At 38.0% G+C, this 18,374-nt stretch overlaps 1 protein-coding gene across 1 annotated transcript; it reads right to left on the bottom strand.

The window, feature by feature from the left end:
• Positions 1–15,412: 15,412 nt before the first annotated feature.
• On the bottom strand, positions 15,413–16,552 carry LOC149090009 (activating signal cointegrator 1-like). The gene has a single exon (XM_089235162.1). It carries the CDS (start codon positions 16,550–16,552, stop codon positions 15,413–15,415), a length of 1,140 nt encoding a protein of 379 aa, XP_089091288.1.
• Between the last annotated feature and the right edge of the window lie 1,822 nt (positions 16,553–18,374).

Genomic DNA, 18,374 nt, shown 5'->3' with positions numbered 1-18,374 from the left:
TTTACCGCCGACGTCAAGCTAGAATGATCATTGCGAAATAAAGAACCTGTTGTCTTGTCCATAGAAAATGTCTAGAGCCGGGATTACACAATAAAAGTTTGATAAAATATCTTTCACAAAACTTGAAAAATGCAACCAATAGGCTTATCACTTACATTTGCTCGAATGTAACCGATACGCTTATTGGTTGTATTTCTCAAGTTTTATAAAATAAATATTATAAAAGTTTTGCAGTGTAATCCTGGCCTAATACGTACATACGTAGTATTGACATTTTCTTTGGACCACGACCAATCATAATTGCCCAAAATCATTAGCCTGCAGTAGGCTATAGCCTACTTTAATAATTCAGTGAATTTAAATGACTTGCTTTGTTAGCGGGTAAATTGGACATAAGTTACTTGATTCGATTCAAAAATAAATTTATACAAATAATATAAAATTGTATCTGTGTGATCATCAGGCTCATTATTGCCTAATGTTGGAGTTGAACTAATGCGCAAACGCTAATTTTTACGAGTATATTGACTTTCAGTTTAAGAGTTAAAGAGAAAAATAGGCGAATATTTTTCTTAAAACTCATATAAATTGGTTTTCTAAATATTTTTTTCAATAGAAATAACGCGTTAAGTTATAAATTTATATGTGCAACAGACCTATGAACAATACGAGTTTACAATATGCTTTGCTCATACGCAAATGCTGCGCATTCAGGGGTCCAAGATTATATTTTCTAATCATTTCAATGCAGGACTGAAACGAATGACTCGTTACAAGCGGATGAATTTCATTGTAAAAAATATCCGATGTGAATCCATATCGAGATTGTTATAGTAGGCCTACTGTATAATCACGCAAAACAAAAAAACCAACTATTCTTCCCCAAATTTCAATTAGTGACTTCAAATTTTTTTCTTGAGGGCATTTCATTTAATAACTGTTGTGGAATATTTAGCTGATTTGTGAATGTTTTTTCTAAAAATAAATGTTGCAACTAGAGATCATACTAGTCCGAGTTTCGCATTTCATGATAAAGAAAAACTAATTAGTTAACAAAGAAATTAATCTCCTTTTGAAATAAAAGTGAATATATTTCGCCCGAGTAATCAGTTTCTCAATAAAACTCATGTACAGTGATACTTCGGCTAACGAATGCCCCGGCTTATGCCCGGCTTTTTCTGATAACGAAGATTTCTCCGTGGTCTTTCTGCCTTGGCTAACGAATATGGATTCAGGTAACGAACGTTTTCGTTGATATGGATTCACGTGCTAACATAAAACAGTTGCGTCGTAAGCCGAATTTAATAGTGTCACTGAGCCCGATTATCTCGTCCGGCTCGTAATCTTTTTCCAGAGGTAGTATATCCACTTCTCTTTCTGAAAGTTTTTAAATATATTTTATACAAGATTCAGCTAATCGCAAATGCATTGAAAAAAAAGATGAAAAAAAGAGCCTATGTTTTCAGAGCACACGTTTTTTCAGTGCAAGGCTCTTAGCATCAAACTGAACAGTGTAAACTAGTGTTTCTTAACCAGCGGGTCACGGCATGGTACCCCGGTCACAAACGAGGCCGTGAGTGGTTCATTCTTACCCATTTACTTCCCTTCAGTCTTGTGGATGTTCCGGGCCTTCCACTCACAAAAAGAAAGAATCAACCGGGCCGTGGGCTTCCGAAGGATGAGAACCACTGTTCTAAATATTCTAGGAGCTCATCTTTTTCATCTGCTTGTATCAAACACAAAAATGAGCTCACCAAATCACAAACGGGTGGGAACACCTACGAACTCTATTGGGTTGTGTCAACAACAGTATTAGTAGATGTTCTGTACATAGTGTAAGATGAAAAGATTTTCAACATCCCATTCTCCTGTAAACCGGTGGTTCTCAAAACTCTTGTCACCCACTTCCATGGGCGGATATATTGGGGGGGGGTGTCAATGGTGGAGTCGTCTGACCTAATGAATATGTGTATAGCCTATATGAATTGACATCATCATCATCGTGCCCCCCAGCATTAATGACCGTGCCTCCCCCGACTTTCAAGTCTATCTCTGCGTGTGCCCACGGCGCCCTTGCCCAATTCATGGTTCATCTTCTGCTCCCCAGAATAGCTTGATAGATATGTTTCCAAGAAAAAGGAACCACTTCAAAGCATAAATAAGCACACTAATCAATAGATACAGCTCCCCGCTACGCCTCTGACAAAGGTTTACTCCCCCTACAAGCCGCGACACAACATTTTGAGAAACAGTTCTGTAAGCTCTCATTTTATCCAATTTTAAAGCTGTTTATTTCAGCCCTCAGTCAGTTTTTTTCTTTATAGCACTCTTTTGGGGTTTGAATAAAAAGCTTATCTTTAAATTTTGGGCAGCGCCTGGAACGAATTGAACGATTTTCTGTAGAAACCGATGATAAATCACGTTCCGGCTAACGACGATTTCGGCTTACGCACTTAATTCCGGAACGAATCATCTTCGTTAGAAGAGGTATCACTGTGTACGATATGCAATGGTAAAGCTCGTAGGCAGCGCGCCACAATTCCTGCATAACTTCGATTTATAAAGATAATCGAGCGAAGAATGTTTGAACTTCTCTGGATAGAGAAGTATGTACACATCTCATTATGAGGAGCCAAAGCTTTCGTCTGTGTTGATTTTGAAAAACTTCCAGAGAAACTTTTTTTTTTTTTTTTTTCCCACAGCACTTAAAATTGCTTTTCTACACTGATTTTGATAACGTCGTTAGTTTTGGCGCCTGTGTATCTGCAAATGGCACCGACACCAGACCGAAGTAGTGGTAAGCCTTGGAAGGAAAAAACACATCTAAAATATTTCGTGACGCATTCATTGCATTATGGTCCACTGGGAATGCCTTCTTTTTGGATATATCTGTGCCGATGCTGAAAAAATAATATTGAGTCAATATCGAAATGTTTTTTCCGAATTTGCTCTTGTCTGAATGAAAATAGGTTGTTCTATAGCGATCGAATTTAAAGATAATTTTATAATTTTTTACAGATTCGTCAAATATAAAAGCTTTGCTAGCCGTCGAGTAGTTTGCGTACAAATTTACAAATTCTGATTTAAGAGATGCATGTGTGCAGGGCAGGAACTATAAGGGGCGGGGGGAATTGTCCCGGGTGGCAAAATTTAGGGGAACGACAGTTTTAGGTGAGAACAAAAAGAGAACACCTTACAATATTATTGAATTTCAAAGTTGTGGGAGTGGAAAAATCAAGTTTGCTCCTGGCAACAAAAATTCTAGTCTCGTCCCCTGTATGTGTAGATCCCAGGCAGGGCTCTATAAGAGGTCCTGGAGAAATATTATCTTTTATATACCAAGGGTGCTCAACCTTCTGATGAGCGTCGATCATTGAAATGGCTTTGCAACCGGTCGCCGATCATTTAAATGCTTTTTAAGTATTGAAGAGTGATTTTACTGTTCGCGGGGCCAATATGAAACAAAATTTACTATGTTATTACTGTTAACTAATTATTGTTAACAAAAAATTGAAATAATAATTATTAGTGATGGACGAGGATCCTAGTTAAACACGGAGTCCCTAATTTCATTGAAGGGTTTTTTATTTCTGAATCTTTCGTGAAATTTTTTTTTTCTAAATCTTTTACAAAATTTGTTTTCTCTGAAATTTTCTTGATATTTTTCAATTTTTTTTTTCGAGATTTCATTTTATTTTGTTATAAGCAGTTCCATTAAGTACTTTTTACACCATGAATGAGTAGTATTTACAGAAGTAAGACGATGTTAGATTGCCCCCACCCCATAAAAAATGGGATCTGAAGTCTCTGAATTCAGTAAAGCAGCCTTGATTAGGGTTATCATTTTCCTACGAAAATATCGCCACACACAATGAATTTCGAAGTGGAGAATCCGGAATAGTCGAACCTCCTCACCACAGTTGAACATTATTATTTTTCATTAAATATTCATTACGTTCTTCTTTTATTCGGTTTGTCTTTGCGAGCCTCGAATCAAGCATATATGATTTGTTTAATATAAATTTACTGGGAAGGGAACATGAAAAATTACGGCCAGTGGGCTTTTCTTAGGAATGTAGTGGGCCGTAGCGTTGACATATTAACCAGTTGGAATTGACTAATGAACTGTAAATTCTAGCTCATAATTGAGAAAGATTTCCTTCTGTTCTTTCCTTCAATGCCTCAGCAAATTCCACCACTTTATGCATTCAAACAGCGAATATGAGAATGATCAATTTCATATTGTGAACATGTTAAACTCTTGGGAGACCGAATAAGGCGAAAAGTCGTGAATTCAAAATTATCGGTCAAACACTGAAGAAAAAGACAAAAGCTTTTTCTACTTTAACCTGATTTCTTCGAAAGCAATTCAGGAAACTGAAAAGAAATGAGTTGTGGGGATGGAAAATAAAAACAGAAATGTAAGTTTAAAAAGAAAAAAAGAAAGCAAAAAACGTGAAAAAAATAAATAAATAAAATAAATCTAGAAAATTCGATCAAAGGCAGAAAAGAGACACGCGTGTGTCTTCTCTTAAAGGGTCATCATTCCTAAGAGGCTGCAAAGTGCGCGCTATGAGCAGAACAAAACGCCCCATGACACAAAGCTAAGTGTTAGAGGGAGGCAAAAAAAAAAAAATTATTATATATGTATGTAAGACCTTTTATGTATTCAGTCGTGTATGAAATAATTCTATCGTGAAAACAATAGAATTGCTTCTTCGTGGCCCGACGTTATGTCGTTTCAGGAACGCGAATTTGTTGCCAGTAAAACTCGATAATCATGCCCGGAATATACGCGTAACTTCGGTCAAAGGTGCCTAACGGAATATATAAACTTCAAGCCTCTCTCTATATTTGTTTTATATGATGTTTGCACTCGAAAATTGAGATACGCATTCTAGTTTTCAAGTTCATGAGCAAATAATGATAGTTATATACATGAAAAAAAAGCCTCAAGAAAACCATGTTTCCGCTTCCTGATCACGCATGTATGAGAATGATTTGACTAAACGCGGACAAATTCGTCACATTATTACTCGGAGATACAGGGTTTACGATTTCACCGTGATCCGATTTTACCATACCAAGGTCATTTTTCGGACTATTTGGATTTGAATGGCAGTAAACACAGATGTGTGTAATGTCATTCAAACTTGGGTTTCAATGATCAAGATCAACACATGGAGTTCATCCGGTCTTTATGGTGAATTGTATTGTAGATTCAATATATATGCAGGGTGATTCTAAATTCATACGCCAGACTTTAAGAGGTGATATGAGAACCTAAACAAGCATTTTTGATTATAGAATGTGCGATCGAATCGCAATAGCGAAAGCGCTAGAGGGTGTTTTTGGAGAGTACACAACAACACTTCGCCAAAAGTAAATGCCATATTTTTCTGACGGATTCGCTGCAGTAAGTGCAATTAACCATTTGAGGGGTGCAGGGTATTGTGTAATATGGTAGGCCTTCTCATGGTGCAACCTGGGTAACACAAGTTCTACCACAAGTCATTGTACCACTTGATCATTTTTTGGCGCAACATAACCTTGATGGTCCTGGCACCAAAAAAACCCCCAAAAAACTCTAATCCAATCCGGAGGTGCATATGTACCCTCGAATAGCATATATCGCAGCAAATTCGTCGGGAAAATGATATTTGTTTTGGTGAAGTGCTATTGAGCATCTCTAAAAATACCCTCTACCGCCTTTGCTATTGCGATTCGATCGCACATTCTATGATCAAAAATGTTTGTTTGGGTGTCTTATATCACCTCTTAAAGTTTGTGCCATGAATTTAGAATTGCCGTATATAGCTCGCATATATATCTCGCTGTCATATTCTGGTTAACCATATAGATCAATCGCATTTACACAATGAAATATGGGAGCTCACATCGGGAAATATAGCGATTACTAGAGTATTATCAGATTTATAATTTTCTTAAAAGTTTCACTACATCTGAAGATAATAATTATAATTTCGGAGGGAGAAATAATTTTTTGTTACCATTTATTTGTACCTTAATCCCATTTTTTTATAGACCATAGTGTTGATTTTCTGTTACGGTTTCAATGTGAAATTTGGTTATATAAATGTTGATAAATGAAGTCTAATTTTTATTTTAAGTTGAGACCTACCACATTAAATAAAGGGTGTGTATGTATATATGTATATATAGCTGTATTCTTACTATTTTATATAATAAGATCAAAAAGAGCTTCAAAATTTAAATTTTTAAGTTCGACGAACAATTTGTTCTGGTTATTATTTTAGTTATACCAGGTTGAAGTTAGGAGAGATCATATTCCTGCACTAATCGAAATAAATTTTGTTGACAGAATGTAAGCGAAACCATAATAAAATGTAAGCAAAATCTCGCAAAAATTGGAATTACAGTCGTCCCCGCTTAATAGAATATCAACGATTCCAGCACCCAATATCCGATTTGCGGGCAATAATTCAACTGCCATTTTACAACGTTAGTATATGCTGTATACAGTCAAACCTCGTTAGTACGTCACCCGGCTAACATGTCACTCCGCTTACCGGATCATTTTTTGGAAGTCCCAATTGTCCTCAGGCAGGAATTGGCAAGCTATGGCTTACTCCGTTTAACGAGTCACTCAGCTTACTAAGTCATATTTTTGCTCTCCCAAGAGTGACTCATTAACGAGGTTTGACTGTATTGAAAACTAATGAAGGATCAGTATCAGTAAAGTTTCTCGAAGAAATCAGACGTCAAAAATGAAATGAAAATTATATATATATATATATATATATTTAATTATAATATAATCACAATACCTAATAAGTTTTACTTTCCATTGGGGAAAATTAGCGTCCTCTATTGGCTTAATAGGGAACAAAAATAAAATAATCAAATGTAGGTATTGATGGCGACTTGATTAGTTGGAAGCTAGTCTGAAATGTATTTATTTCTCTTAACTTAGTAATTTAATTCTAAATGTTTCATTCAACATTATGTGTGTGTAGTGTTTGATGTGTATTAACAGTTGACGTCTGAAGAGTAAACTTTGATTAAGCGGGGGGACTTCAACATTGTCGTTATGAGAGAAATTTTGGTGACAGAAGGATGCTATCCGATTAAGCGAGCCGAATGCACATTTTTTTTTTTGCAGCAAATTCTTCGTTTGCTGCAATACTTTTGCTATGATAAAAATATTTTTCGTTTCTAGTTATGCGTTAAATGCAATTTACGGTAACGAAATTCTTCAAAATGTATTTATGTATGAGAATAAATTCAAGATCAAAATCAGAATGTCTTCGTTAAACAGAGCATTATTCAGTTGAAAATGCTCATGTAGAGCATTGTTTGGACAGCTATTGTTATATAGAGAATTTGCTCTAAAAATGAATTTGCAGAATTTACATATTTAACTAATGTGGTTTGGAGCAAAGATTGTGTGATCGTTCGTTATTTAGAGCATGGGTGCAGTAAAGGAGCCACTGTTATTTGAAACATTGCTTGGAAAAAAAACTATTGTTTTTTGAAGTAAAATAGTTGTCCCGTTTTACCAATACCCGTTTACCATACATCTCGTTCAACCAAACGGGGTGTATGGTCACCGTACTAGGATATAGTTATCATTCTGTTATTGTTACATGTGACCACATTAAGCAACGTGGACTGTACCTGCGCTCTCATATTAAACTGCACTTTTTCACATTCACAAAATTCTAAAAAAAAATGCATCTTCAACAAATGACTGAACATATACGAACAATCGATGCATTTCACACAAGTATAACGCCCGTGACCAAATAAAAAGATATACCATTCTGGGCCCTTGTCAAGGGCACTTCACACGGGTCGCACGTCTTGTAAACACATCCGCAGAAAAAAACAACGAGAATTCTTTTTTTTTCTCTCTCTCTCCCGAAGAACAATATCCAGGTCAAAAAACAAGAAAACAAAACAATCCGAGCCTTTGGTCTAATACGAATAAATAAGCGAGAACAAATGAAACGCGAATCGGCGTTGTCTGTGCTGATTTAAAGCGTTAAATTGCCGAACACGCAGCATTGTATTGTACTACCAGTATTGGCCTTTTCTTATTTTATCCTCAGAGAGAGAGAGAGAGAGAGTCTCGAGATCTGTGTAATGTCCCGTAACCAATGAGATCTCCCGTTTTAATACATACACATTTCTCTCTTCTCTCTTTTTTTACCGACGCTATTCTCCGTAAAGGACTCTTGAATCACTTCTTATGTTATTTTACTTTGGAGATTCTTCTCTCTTTCTCAGTATACAGGGTGTACTACTACTTCTCTTCTCCTTAATTCGATCGGGTCACCGGAAAAAGAAACGTTGACATTACCATAAATCTCTTGTTAGGCTGAGTACAGCTCTGTATAACATCCAATAAAGAGGAAAGGAAAAAAATAAAATGAAAAGCCCTTCTCTTCACTCCTTCAGGGCCCCCGTTTTCTTATATTTATATAAATTTGTTGGAAGATCGGGGGTTCAAGTGCATTTACTACTTTATTATGTTCCTGTCAGTTCCTGTATTTGAAAAATAAAATCCACCGCTCAACCATGTCGTAATCATCACTGCAGTGTTTGTTGTACGCCATTGTCTTTTTCTTGAATATTCTATGGTTCGTTTTATTTATTTATTTATTGATTTTTTTTGTCCATGGCCCTAACCTTTATATGTACTTAGCGAATATACAGCCTTCTTCCAATATTTATGAGAAACGAAGATCTTGTGTTTTTGTTATATATGTTCTAGTTTTTGAAAGATCTGTAAAGTTTACGCTCTCTATGTTTTTTTATATGTGTGATTTTGTTGTTGTTGTTATTGTGTTGCTGTTGTCGACCTTTTGTGGATTGTGACGTGGTAAACGAAACGCGATGTTGAAATTCGTGGTAAACGTTTCGCATGTAAACGATGAAGTGTTAGAGGATTGATATCTAGAGGAAATAAGTTCACGCGTTGGTCACGTTTCCGGATGTACTGTCGATGTGTGTGTGTGTGTTATAGAATTTTTCATTATCGTGTGTTTAGTGCTTATACCGTTATCATCGGATGGAACTTTATTATGTAACGTTGTATTATTTTTATTATTCATACGACAGTAAATTTAATAAGACAATTATTGTTATGCCGGATTAAGGGAATGTTTCAGGAAATGTTACGGATGACTTAAATTATGTGCAAAATTTCAACTGAGAATTAAGGTTTAAAGGGGGGAGGTCTTTCTTATGACCTTTAGGACAGTGTTTCACAAAATGGGCAGTTACAACCCCCCCCCCCCCTCCGGAGGGTGATGGAATGGTCCAAGGGGGCGGTAGAAAATATAAGTTTAGTATGGGATCCTATGGGTTGGCTTGAGTTGGGTGGGTGATGGGGTAAAAAAAAATTTCGAAAAAAAAAAGGAGTGATGGAACAATAAGTTTGGGAAACTATGCTTTAGGACAGGCATTTTCAGCCCGTTGCTCGCGAGCATCACGGTGCTGCCTGAAGCGCCCGGAGTGCTTGATGCTCGTGTCCGATTTCGTGTTCGCGAGCACTTGACCAACTTTCCAAATGAACACTATTTACAAGTTGCTTTCAAGGATTGAGATCACTCTTATTTCATGCACTCTCATTCATATGTCAAGCTTGCCGAAAGTGTGTTCTTCTTCTGAGGTTGGGTACAGACAGTGCTCGCGACTTAGAAAAGGTTGACGACTTTAGGGCAAGGGTGCTCAACTTTTAGGAAAGTGCGGGCCACTATATCGAGTTAAAAACGTTTCGCGGGCAACTTGAGCTATCTAGAACTGCACCGCGGATCACTCAAGTGATCTGGGAATGTGCCGATGGCCACTTAAGTCACGTGGAAATATGCCTCGTGCTGCTTGAGGGACTTGGAAGTACGTCGAGAATGACTCAAGTGATCTGAGAATGTAGTTGGGCCAGTAAAGTGATTTGGAAATGCGGTAATGGACATCTAAGTCATGTAGAAGTGTGCCGTGGGTTGCTTGAGTAATCTGGAACTGTGCTGCGGCATAATGTGGAACTGCACCGCAGATCGCTGAGTTATCTGTTAATGTGCTGCTTCGCTCATTTTTACAAAATTAAGTTTGGGGTCATGGGCACATCAGTTGGGAGCCATTCAAGTATTACGTAAGCAGATTTTCAGACAATTTTGACCCCCCCCCCTTGTCAGCAAAATTTCGTCAGCAGCTTAGAATATTTCATATCTTCAAAAAGGGGTGGTTGATGACGTAAGCAACTTTCAACCCCCCCCCCCCTCTCCTTGTCATCAAAAGTCAGCAAATCCGGAAACCCCCCCCCCATCGATGCTGACGTAATACTTGAATGACCCCTAGACTCCGAGGGTGACATTTGGGCAGCGGCGCCTAGGTCGAGCATATGTGTTTTAGGATGTTGAAAATTCGGTGTCACAAAAATAACGTTAAAAAAAATATTATAATTGTCATATAGGAAATAAGAAATGTAAATTTTGTGCCACACAATCGGTGTATTTTTCTTCCTGAAATTCAAGGGAAAAGAAATGACTGACAAATGTAAAAGTATCCAAAAAGACAACTTTGAAGGAGATTTTCTCAGACTGAATCTTTGGAGAATTGTCACTGTGTGAAATCCCGATATAACGATTTTATGCTGACCAAGAAATAATATCCTAGCGGAGCATGATCTATCGTCATGCATTGAGTATCGTTGTAGCGAGGTTTCACTGCAGGCTAGCCGCGCACTATCGCATAAGCAACCAACTGCCAAACGCTCTACTCTCAATGAATGTAGGTAGGCCTACTGTATGTAGCTCTACGCATGCCACGATTTTCTCCAGGGAGAGGTATTTTTTTTACTGCACAATAAATACACCATAATCTCTGTTCGGGAGGGGATTAAAATCCTCCTCTTTGCTTATGCATGTGCGCAAGCATTCTCAAAACAAAACTCTCATACAAATTGGTACATACCGTAAGCGCCACATTAGGGTAAATGTGATAAATCCGGTGGGTTACTCATAATAACCAATTATTATGCATAATCACCGACTATTTTGGTAAGTTTGATAAATTTTGCAAATTCATCACTTATGTATGATCTTTTCAAGTCGTATTGTGGTAAATATGATAAATCATCATCGAATTAGTTGAACTTACAAGACATTATGCTCAAACGTCAGTTAAGGATTATGAATCCTATCGTTAATATCGATTTTTTTTTCGCAAGTTGATAAACGTGAAGGAAGTTAATATTAACAAGACAATATGAATTTGCATTTTTTTATACAAAATACTTTTTTTATACCCTACTCCAGCAAATTCTTTGTATCGCTGTATAGACAGCGTGTCCTGTAAGTGCTAATGCGGCCTTTATCTCATCAACCGTTCATCGTAGAGGTATGATCTCAATTTAAAAAATGCTGAAATGTGTTCAAAAATGACCCTGTACAGTGAAAAGTGTGTACAGTGTGTCACAAAATAAAAATCTAAATTTTTATGTGGTTCCCCTGTGGTTTATTTCCCAGTTAGAAAGTTGCTGCCCGGTCAAAAAAAATCAAAAAATGAAAGTTTTCAAGTACAATATTCGCATTCAAAAATCAGAGAAAAGTAGGGAAAGGACAGCATAAATGAGGGAAAGGAGCGTTGTCCGTTAGTTTTTGGTGTTGTTTCATAAATTTTTCCGATTTTTGAATTTAAAAATATCTGATCGAATATTGCACTTAGAAACATGGAATTTTTTTCTGTTGGCCTTAGGAGATACGAGGCAACGACTTTCTAATTGAAAGTTAGAGGACAAGGGGACTGTACAAAAATTTAGATTTTTAATTTTGTGGCACACTGCATTCTTCTCCCTCTGAAAATTGGTACAGGGTAATTTTCGAACGCCTTTTGAGCATTTTCTAAACTGACACCATAACTCTACGATGGACGGTTGATGAGATCAAAGCCGCATTATTATTTACCTTGCATATTGACCAAACAAGAAATAAAAGTACCTTATATCAGCGGTTCTCAACCTTTTTTGACTTGCGGAGCCCTTTTTAGTAAAAAAATTCTATGGCGGAGCCCCGTAGGTCCATTTCTTAATTATTCATCAAAGTTACTGATTTATTTTTACTATTTAAAAATAATTTTTTTTTTTTTAATTTTACAGTTTTTTTATATTTTCCTCAAGTGGCCGCGGAGCCCCTGGAGAGTGCACAAGGAGCACCAAGGACTCCGCGCAGCACCGGTTGAGAACCGCTGCCGTATACAGTACGGTATATTCAATTTCTACACCGATCTTCTCGAGAAAATTGAAGATTGTTCTTTATAAATCAACTAAAAATAACATAAATCAATAACAATCAAAATACAGAAGACAAAAAAATAATAATTATTCTACCATCTTTTCAAATGTCCAACAACAATGCTACAGGTGAGGTTATTGAGATATGTGATACCAAGAAGCTTTCTCTGGTGAGAAACCTTTAGTGTAAAAAAAAAAAGACAACACAAATATCTGGTTTACATCCCCTGGAAAATACCAGAACTTCCGACTAACAGGCGGGAAACAAAGACGTCATTTTATCGCGTTCTTTACCAGCAGTTAAAGTCAAAAATAAGATGCATGGTATCATCAGCGTCAGTCACTCTCTCTCTCTCTCTGTGTGTGTTATGCAGTTGGCGATTGCCACCCGGACTTCGTAACATTATGGAGGATGCTTTATATTTTGTAGATCTGAAAGGAAAGAAAAGAAACGAGAGCCAAAGAGATTTTTCTACAGGCGTCTCGGCTTTAGGTGACGACCAGACCTTAATCAAGACACCAAATACTTTTAAATTTAGTGCAGTACCCATTTAGAAGCACTTAAGCCCCGTTGGTATTATCTCTTTCTTATATGTTGATGCATCTTCTCTCGAGAGAAGGCACGCCATAACCACTTTTTTTTTTCTCCTTTCCTGCTGGTGCGAGAGTGGATTGAAAAATCCCGTCTCTGATGAGAGGCAACCATCTTATTTTTTTGCTTTCTCTCTCTCTCCCGATACAACGGAGCTATTATGGATAAGAGAATGGGCAGACGAAGGTGGTGACCGACACATGATAGCGGCCAGATATTAGTGTCGGCGACGAAGATACCGATGTCTCCGTCGCATGCCCCAAGAAATCCTCAAGGAGAAGAGAGGAAACAAAAAAGAAAAAGGAGACAAGGGTTCCTGTCAACGACGCATTGGCGATGGATGAACAAATTCTTCGAAGCGTTACGTGTACGTAATATTTGTGGGAATCTCAATACAGATCTCTTCATCTTTACGGCCACTTTCAGTGGAATTACCCTTAGCGTATGGTATTAGTATTTCTAATAAAATATCTGTTCGATCAGTATTCACGTAGATAAATATGCACTTGGAGCTGTTACCCTATGGCATCGTTTACCCAATCGCTGCTCCTCTCACCGGCAGTACCGGTTCCTGCTTTTTTTGTTCTGAGTTGACCAAAGCATTGAGGAGAAAATCTCGGACATAATTAATTACATCGGGGACCCTTCTACAAGGTCGTCCATTGCCTGTCTAGGATGAGATAAATTAACGTATGGCTGCTAGACTTATGCGAATGATATTAGCGCGGCCGTAAAACAGGCTTGAAAATCATAGGTAGCATATTTATTTTGTCTTTAAGCCGGGATTACTCTATAAAACATTGATAAAATATCTTTTATAAAACTTAAGAAACAACCAATTAGCCTAAATTTACTCGAACGTAACCGATGCGCATATTGGTTGAATTTTTAAAGTTTTATAAAATAACTTTTTCAAAACTTTTAGAGTGTAATTACGACCTTGACCACTTAAAAAAGGCCAGACGAGAATTCAATTTGGTTTCAGATATGCTATGTCGTGTGAAAAAAATCCTGAAGTGATGAATGTTACGCTAAACATGATTGGTTCGCCTTATTAATGTTGCCTCTTGACGTTTAGGATCAGGGAACTTTTACACTGATTTTCCTCGTACATTTCATTCAAAATAACAATAACTTACTCGTATATAAACGATGATCTCCAGAGAGTCCCATCAGCATCCCTTTTTGGAATTGATGGCAGATGGCAGAATTATACCAAGCATTATACAGAAACAAAACTTCACAATAGGTTCACAACACGTACATGCACATTCCAACATGAACGAATTCGTTAGTTTTACAGAGGAATATGTACGAGGTGTATGTGTGGTTTAGTAGTAGTAACCCTCTCCCCCCCCCCCTTGTACGAAAGGTCGCAAAATCCATAACCCTGCTCTGGTCTTACGTCTTACTTATACACAAAAACACAGGATATTCCCAGGAGTTTCGGGAGGGGGGGGGGCGTCTCTTCTATTGATTGATTTTTCTAGTGAATTTTTTTTTAAGGCATTGCGATCCGGGCCTGTAGGCTAGAGACCTACTAGCCTTGTGTGAAGTCATTCATACAGATATTCTAGAGAAGTGTCTCTTGACCTTTCCCGCCCATGGTCTCCTTTGGACTATATTTTCTTCTCGTGGTCCCCTCCTCGGTCTTATCCAAGTCCCCTCCTTCATCCAAGAGTGAGATCTTTTCTACTTTAGTGAATATACTTTTTTGAAGAAATTTATAGTGAGTAAAAACTTAATGAATACGATTGATTTCTGGACCCCCGGGGCAATGAGCTTCCCTTCTTCTTGGGGGGGGGGGTCTATTTTCAAGGAAATGTCTCAAAATCATATGTTCTTCTCATGCATATCGATGTTCTGGGGTCCTGTACTTAGCTGGAATATTTCATGCTTATCAACTTAATACCCATAAAAAACATGATACCAGATCTCATCGTGCAGTCCCTACCCAATGGACATGGGGTACCCCGGGATATGACAACATGACATGGGGCCTATGTGCTGTCGTTGTCCGGAATATGTTGGCCATTGTTGGAATATATCCTAATTTTTTCTAGATTTTGGAATTACGCGTTTTCCACCGTATTTCACTTTAAAGGTTTTCTCTTCACAGCTCTCTGTGGTCCCTTTAGCCACCTGTTATGGTACTTTTTACCATGGTCATCTTTTACTTGATTTACACCCGTGACTCTCCCCTGCAGAACATTCCTGGACTGCAATGGGGGGGGGGGGCATAACGGATCAGGTTGAGAACCACCGTCTGTCCCGGCCTTTGACTCTCACAATACATAAAATACGGGGAGTTCCTCTTACAGCCCATAGTTAGGAAGCCATTGAATAATGACTATGCAAGCAGTTTGATGATTAAGCCATTCAATAAAACTTGGATATTATCTTTTAATGATACATATCTATTTTTTTTAATGGGGAAAAAATTGTTTACATCCATAAAGATTGGTAACAGCGACGACGTAATGCACGATTACGGTTGGAACAATACCGCCATAATTGACCACTGAGAAACTAACTGGTCTTGATCATTATCCCATTCTAGGGGTGGTAAGCTTTCTGATTTTTCTACACATTTTAGTAGACATTTTGAATATTCCTTTGGATCCTCTCATCATGATCCTGTTCTCTAATTCTTGGGCGTTTTCAAATACGAGTACGTAGTCCGTTCCTATCTCGCCTTCGGGATGAGCCATTCTGTACTCTTTCTGGGTCATGCATTCTGAGAGTTCTACGCACCCGAGTAAGCAGCCCGTAGGATATTCATCGAATTGAGAATCCTTTGTGTTCGGACCAGTGACGGTCCCATACAGAGTTTCCGCATCGCGGTGCTCTTCGTCAGTAGGACGTCTAGCTCCAGCATGTATCCACAGTCTACCCCTGTGACTGGTATACCAGTTACGACCCTCGTGTTTCTTAAGTCCCTTGATTACGAGCGTGGCGTATGGCTGTTGGATGCTCAAGCACATTCCGCTGTCGGACATGATCTGTAGGTATTTGTCTTGGATCCTCAGCCTTTTTCTGGTGACGTCGATCGTCTTGCCGTTGAAGCTGGAATTGCCGATGGCTGCACTGTGAGCGCGACTCGAAATTATCGTCCCTTGTGCTGGAGGAGGTTTGGGACTTTTGGCTCTGTCCATCCGGTTGGCATTCCGCTCCTTAGTCGTATGGCTTGGTTTTCTCGACTTTGATTCATTCCTGATGCCCAGGACTTTTGTTTGAAGAGTCTTCTCGCTGTTTGAGTTCTGTGATGACGAGGTCTCAGTCTCGACTTCTTTGTCCAAGAAGAGATTCTTATCGTCGTCGATAACTGTCGCACTAACGGAGCGTGTGTTCAATTCCAACAGCTTGTCCTTCTTTCTGACCGCGTTCAATAACTTGAGCCTTTGTTCGCAGATGTTTTTCTCCAGTTCCACCGAGGCACATTCCAGCGATTTCAGCACACACTGCAGCTCTAAAGATATAACTCTCCCGGACACGATGTTGCCACAAGTTAAACAAGGTCCCAAGCCCTGTGTTTTGCACACGATTCTACCACAGTTGACGCAATTATTCACCAAGGGGTGCTCCGAAGCTTGGCAGTCACACGATTCACGAATATTTGTCGGTCTACTCGCGCAATTACGCCGGGCTCTTTCATTATTGACATACATTAAGGCGCCGATGTCCATTTAGACGTTGATGCGGAAAAGCATAATGCAGTTATCGATCGCAGAACGTTCACGATATTGATAACAAGACACCGTTAATACCGTCAATTTCATTCCTCCTCATTCATTCAAAAGAATGTTTGCATAGCGTACATTCATTGTAAACGGGCTTACGATAACAAAAACACATTGGTTGCTATGCGAGAGAGAAAAAACGAGTCCTTATAGACTCTTCCAAAACTTATCATAACTAATGGATTGATTTCTATTGGTTACACAAAAATGCATATATGATCCGATTACTCTTGATTTGTTTTGACAACGTATGTGACAGAACCAATCACTGTCAATATTCGGCTGCCAATGCCCTTTCTACTGAAAATTACATCTATCATTAGATTACTCTGAATTCAAATAGCATATCCCAGTGCCGCTTAAAAACTTTTTATATTCAGGCCCCTCCCCCTCCATTCAACTATATATTCTTATCACACGACCCCCGTCCAAAAACGTGACCCTTTCTACTTATCGAATTGATTTTTTTTCAATGAATTTATGGCAAAAAATATACAGGGTGTCCTGTGTGAATTATCATAATATAGTACGATTTATCATGTTTACCAACGGCGCGTCGCTGGGGTACTATATATAATCACTGGTAAAAAGTGATTAATTTAAAAAATTTATCAAATTTACCAATGACGCTTGGGTACTGTGCATAATTGCTGGTAAAAGTGATACATGGAGGGAAATTTATCAAATTTACCAAAATGCTTTGAGATTATGCATAATAAAAACCGGATTTATAACATTTACCGTAACATATACATCAATAGGCCTCGCCAGCATTTCTAGAATTTTTTAAGCACACAAAAATTTCCCCTTTCCATATTTTGTGATACAATAGCACGCATCTAGAATAACTTCGAATTCATAATAATAATAAATTCAGATTTTTTTTGTTGTGGTTTAGTGATGAAAGTGAAAGTTATCAACCTTAGTAAGAGTTATTTATTTATTTATTTTTTCTTTTCCAAATATTTCTGTGAATGTGGCAGCAGTGAATATGAAGAGTCGTCGAATTGTGAATTTGGCCGTGGAATCTTCTCTCTCTCTCTGTGCACGTACGCGGTATAATGCATAGAGAAACTATCGTGCTTGTCATCGTCATCACAGGACGCCAAGGGTGATTCACACACACAAACGCACGTACAAGGCTCTGACATTACCGGATGCATTCATCATGTCAGACTTTAACCGAAAATGAAATAAATAAATAAACATGTAGTGAGAGAGAGGAAAAGCGCTATTTTCGCTACTTTCATGAACTTCAAATATTTCACGAATTTCCCCTCGGTTTTGGTTTTTTTTTTTTTCATATACTTCAGCTGTGGTCAATAATTTTCGTACCTCACGCAATGGGAACTGGTTTCTGTGTAAATGATCCTTCCCCTGTTTGTGTGTGTGTGCGTGCGTGCGTGGGCTTTACCTTGCTTCTGTGTTTTTTAAATATTTAAAAAGTGATTGAAAACTATAATAGACACACGTTAAATCTAATTAAACGTTTAGTCTGACCGAAAATATAAAATTTTAAATTCATTACTTCAATGGAAAGAGGGATGTTTATGATGATGAAACACATTATATGTATTATGCATATTTTTGAATTTTTATACCCATAGGATGTTAACTATCAGTTTACTATAGTGTGCAGGCCGGCCTACTCTGTAAGTGCTGATGCGGCCTTTATCTCACCAACCTTCCGTTTTAGAGATAGAGTTTCAATTCGAAAAATACTCAAAAGGTGTTCAAAAATTATCCTGTACCAGTTTTCCAGAGTGGA

This window comes from Pholcus phalangioides, unplaced genomic scaffold, assembly GCF_987345545.1.
Source record: "Pholcus phalangioides strain wild (caught in Gottingen) unplaced genomic scaffold, Ppha-v1.0 ptg000001l_1, whole genome shotgun sequence".
NCBI lineage: Eukaryota > Metazoa > Arthropoda > Arachnida > Araneae > Pholcidae > Pholcus > Pholcus phalangioides.
This window is presented reverse-complemented; position numbering and strand designations above follow the sequence as displayed.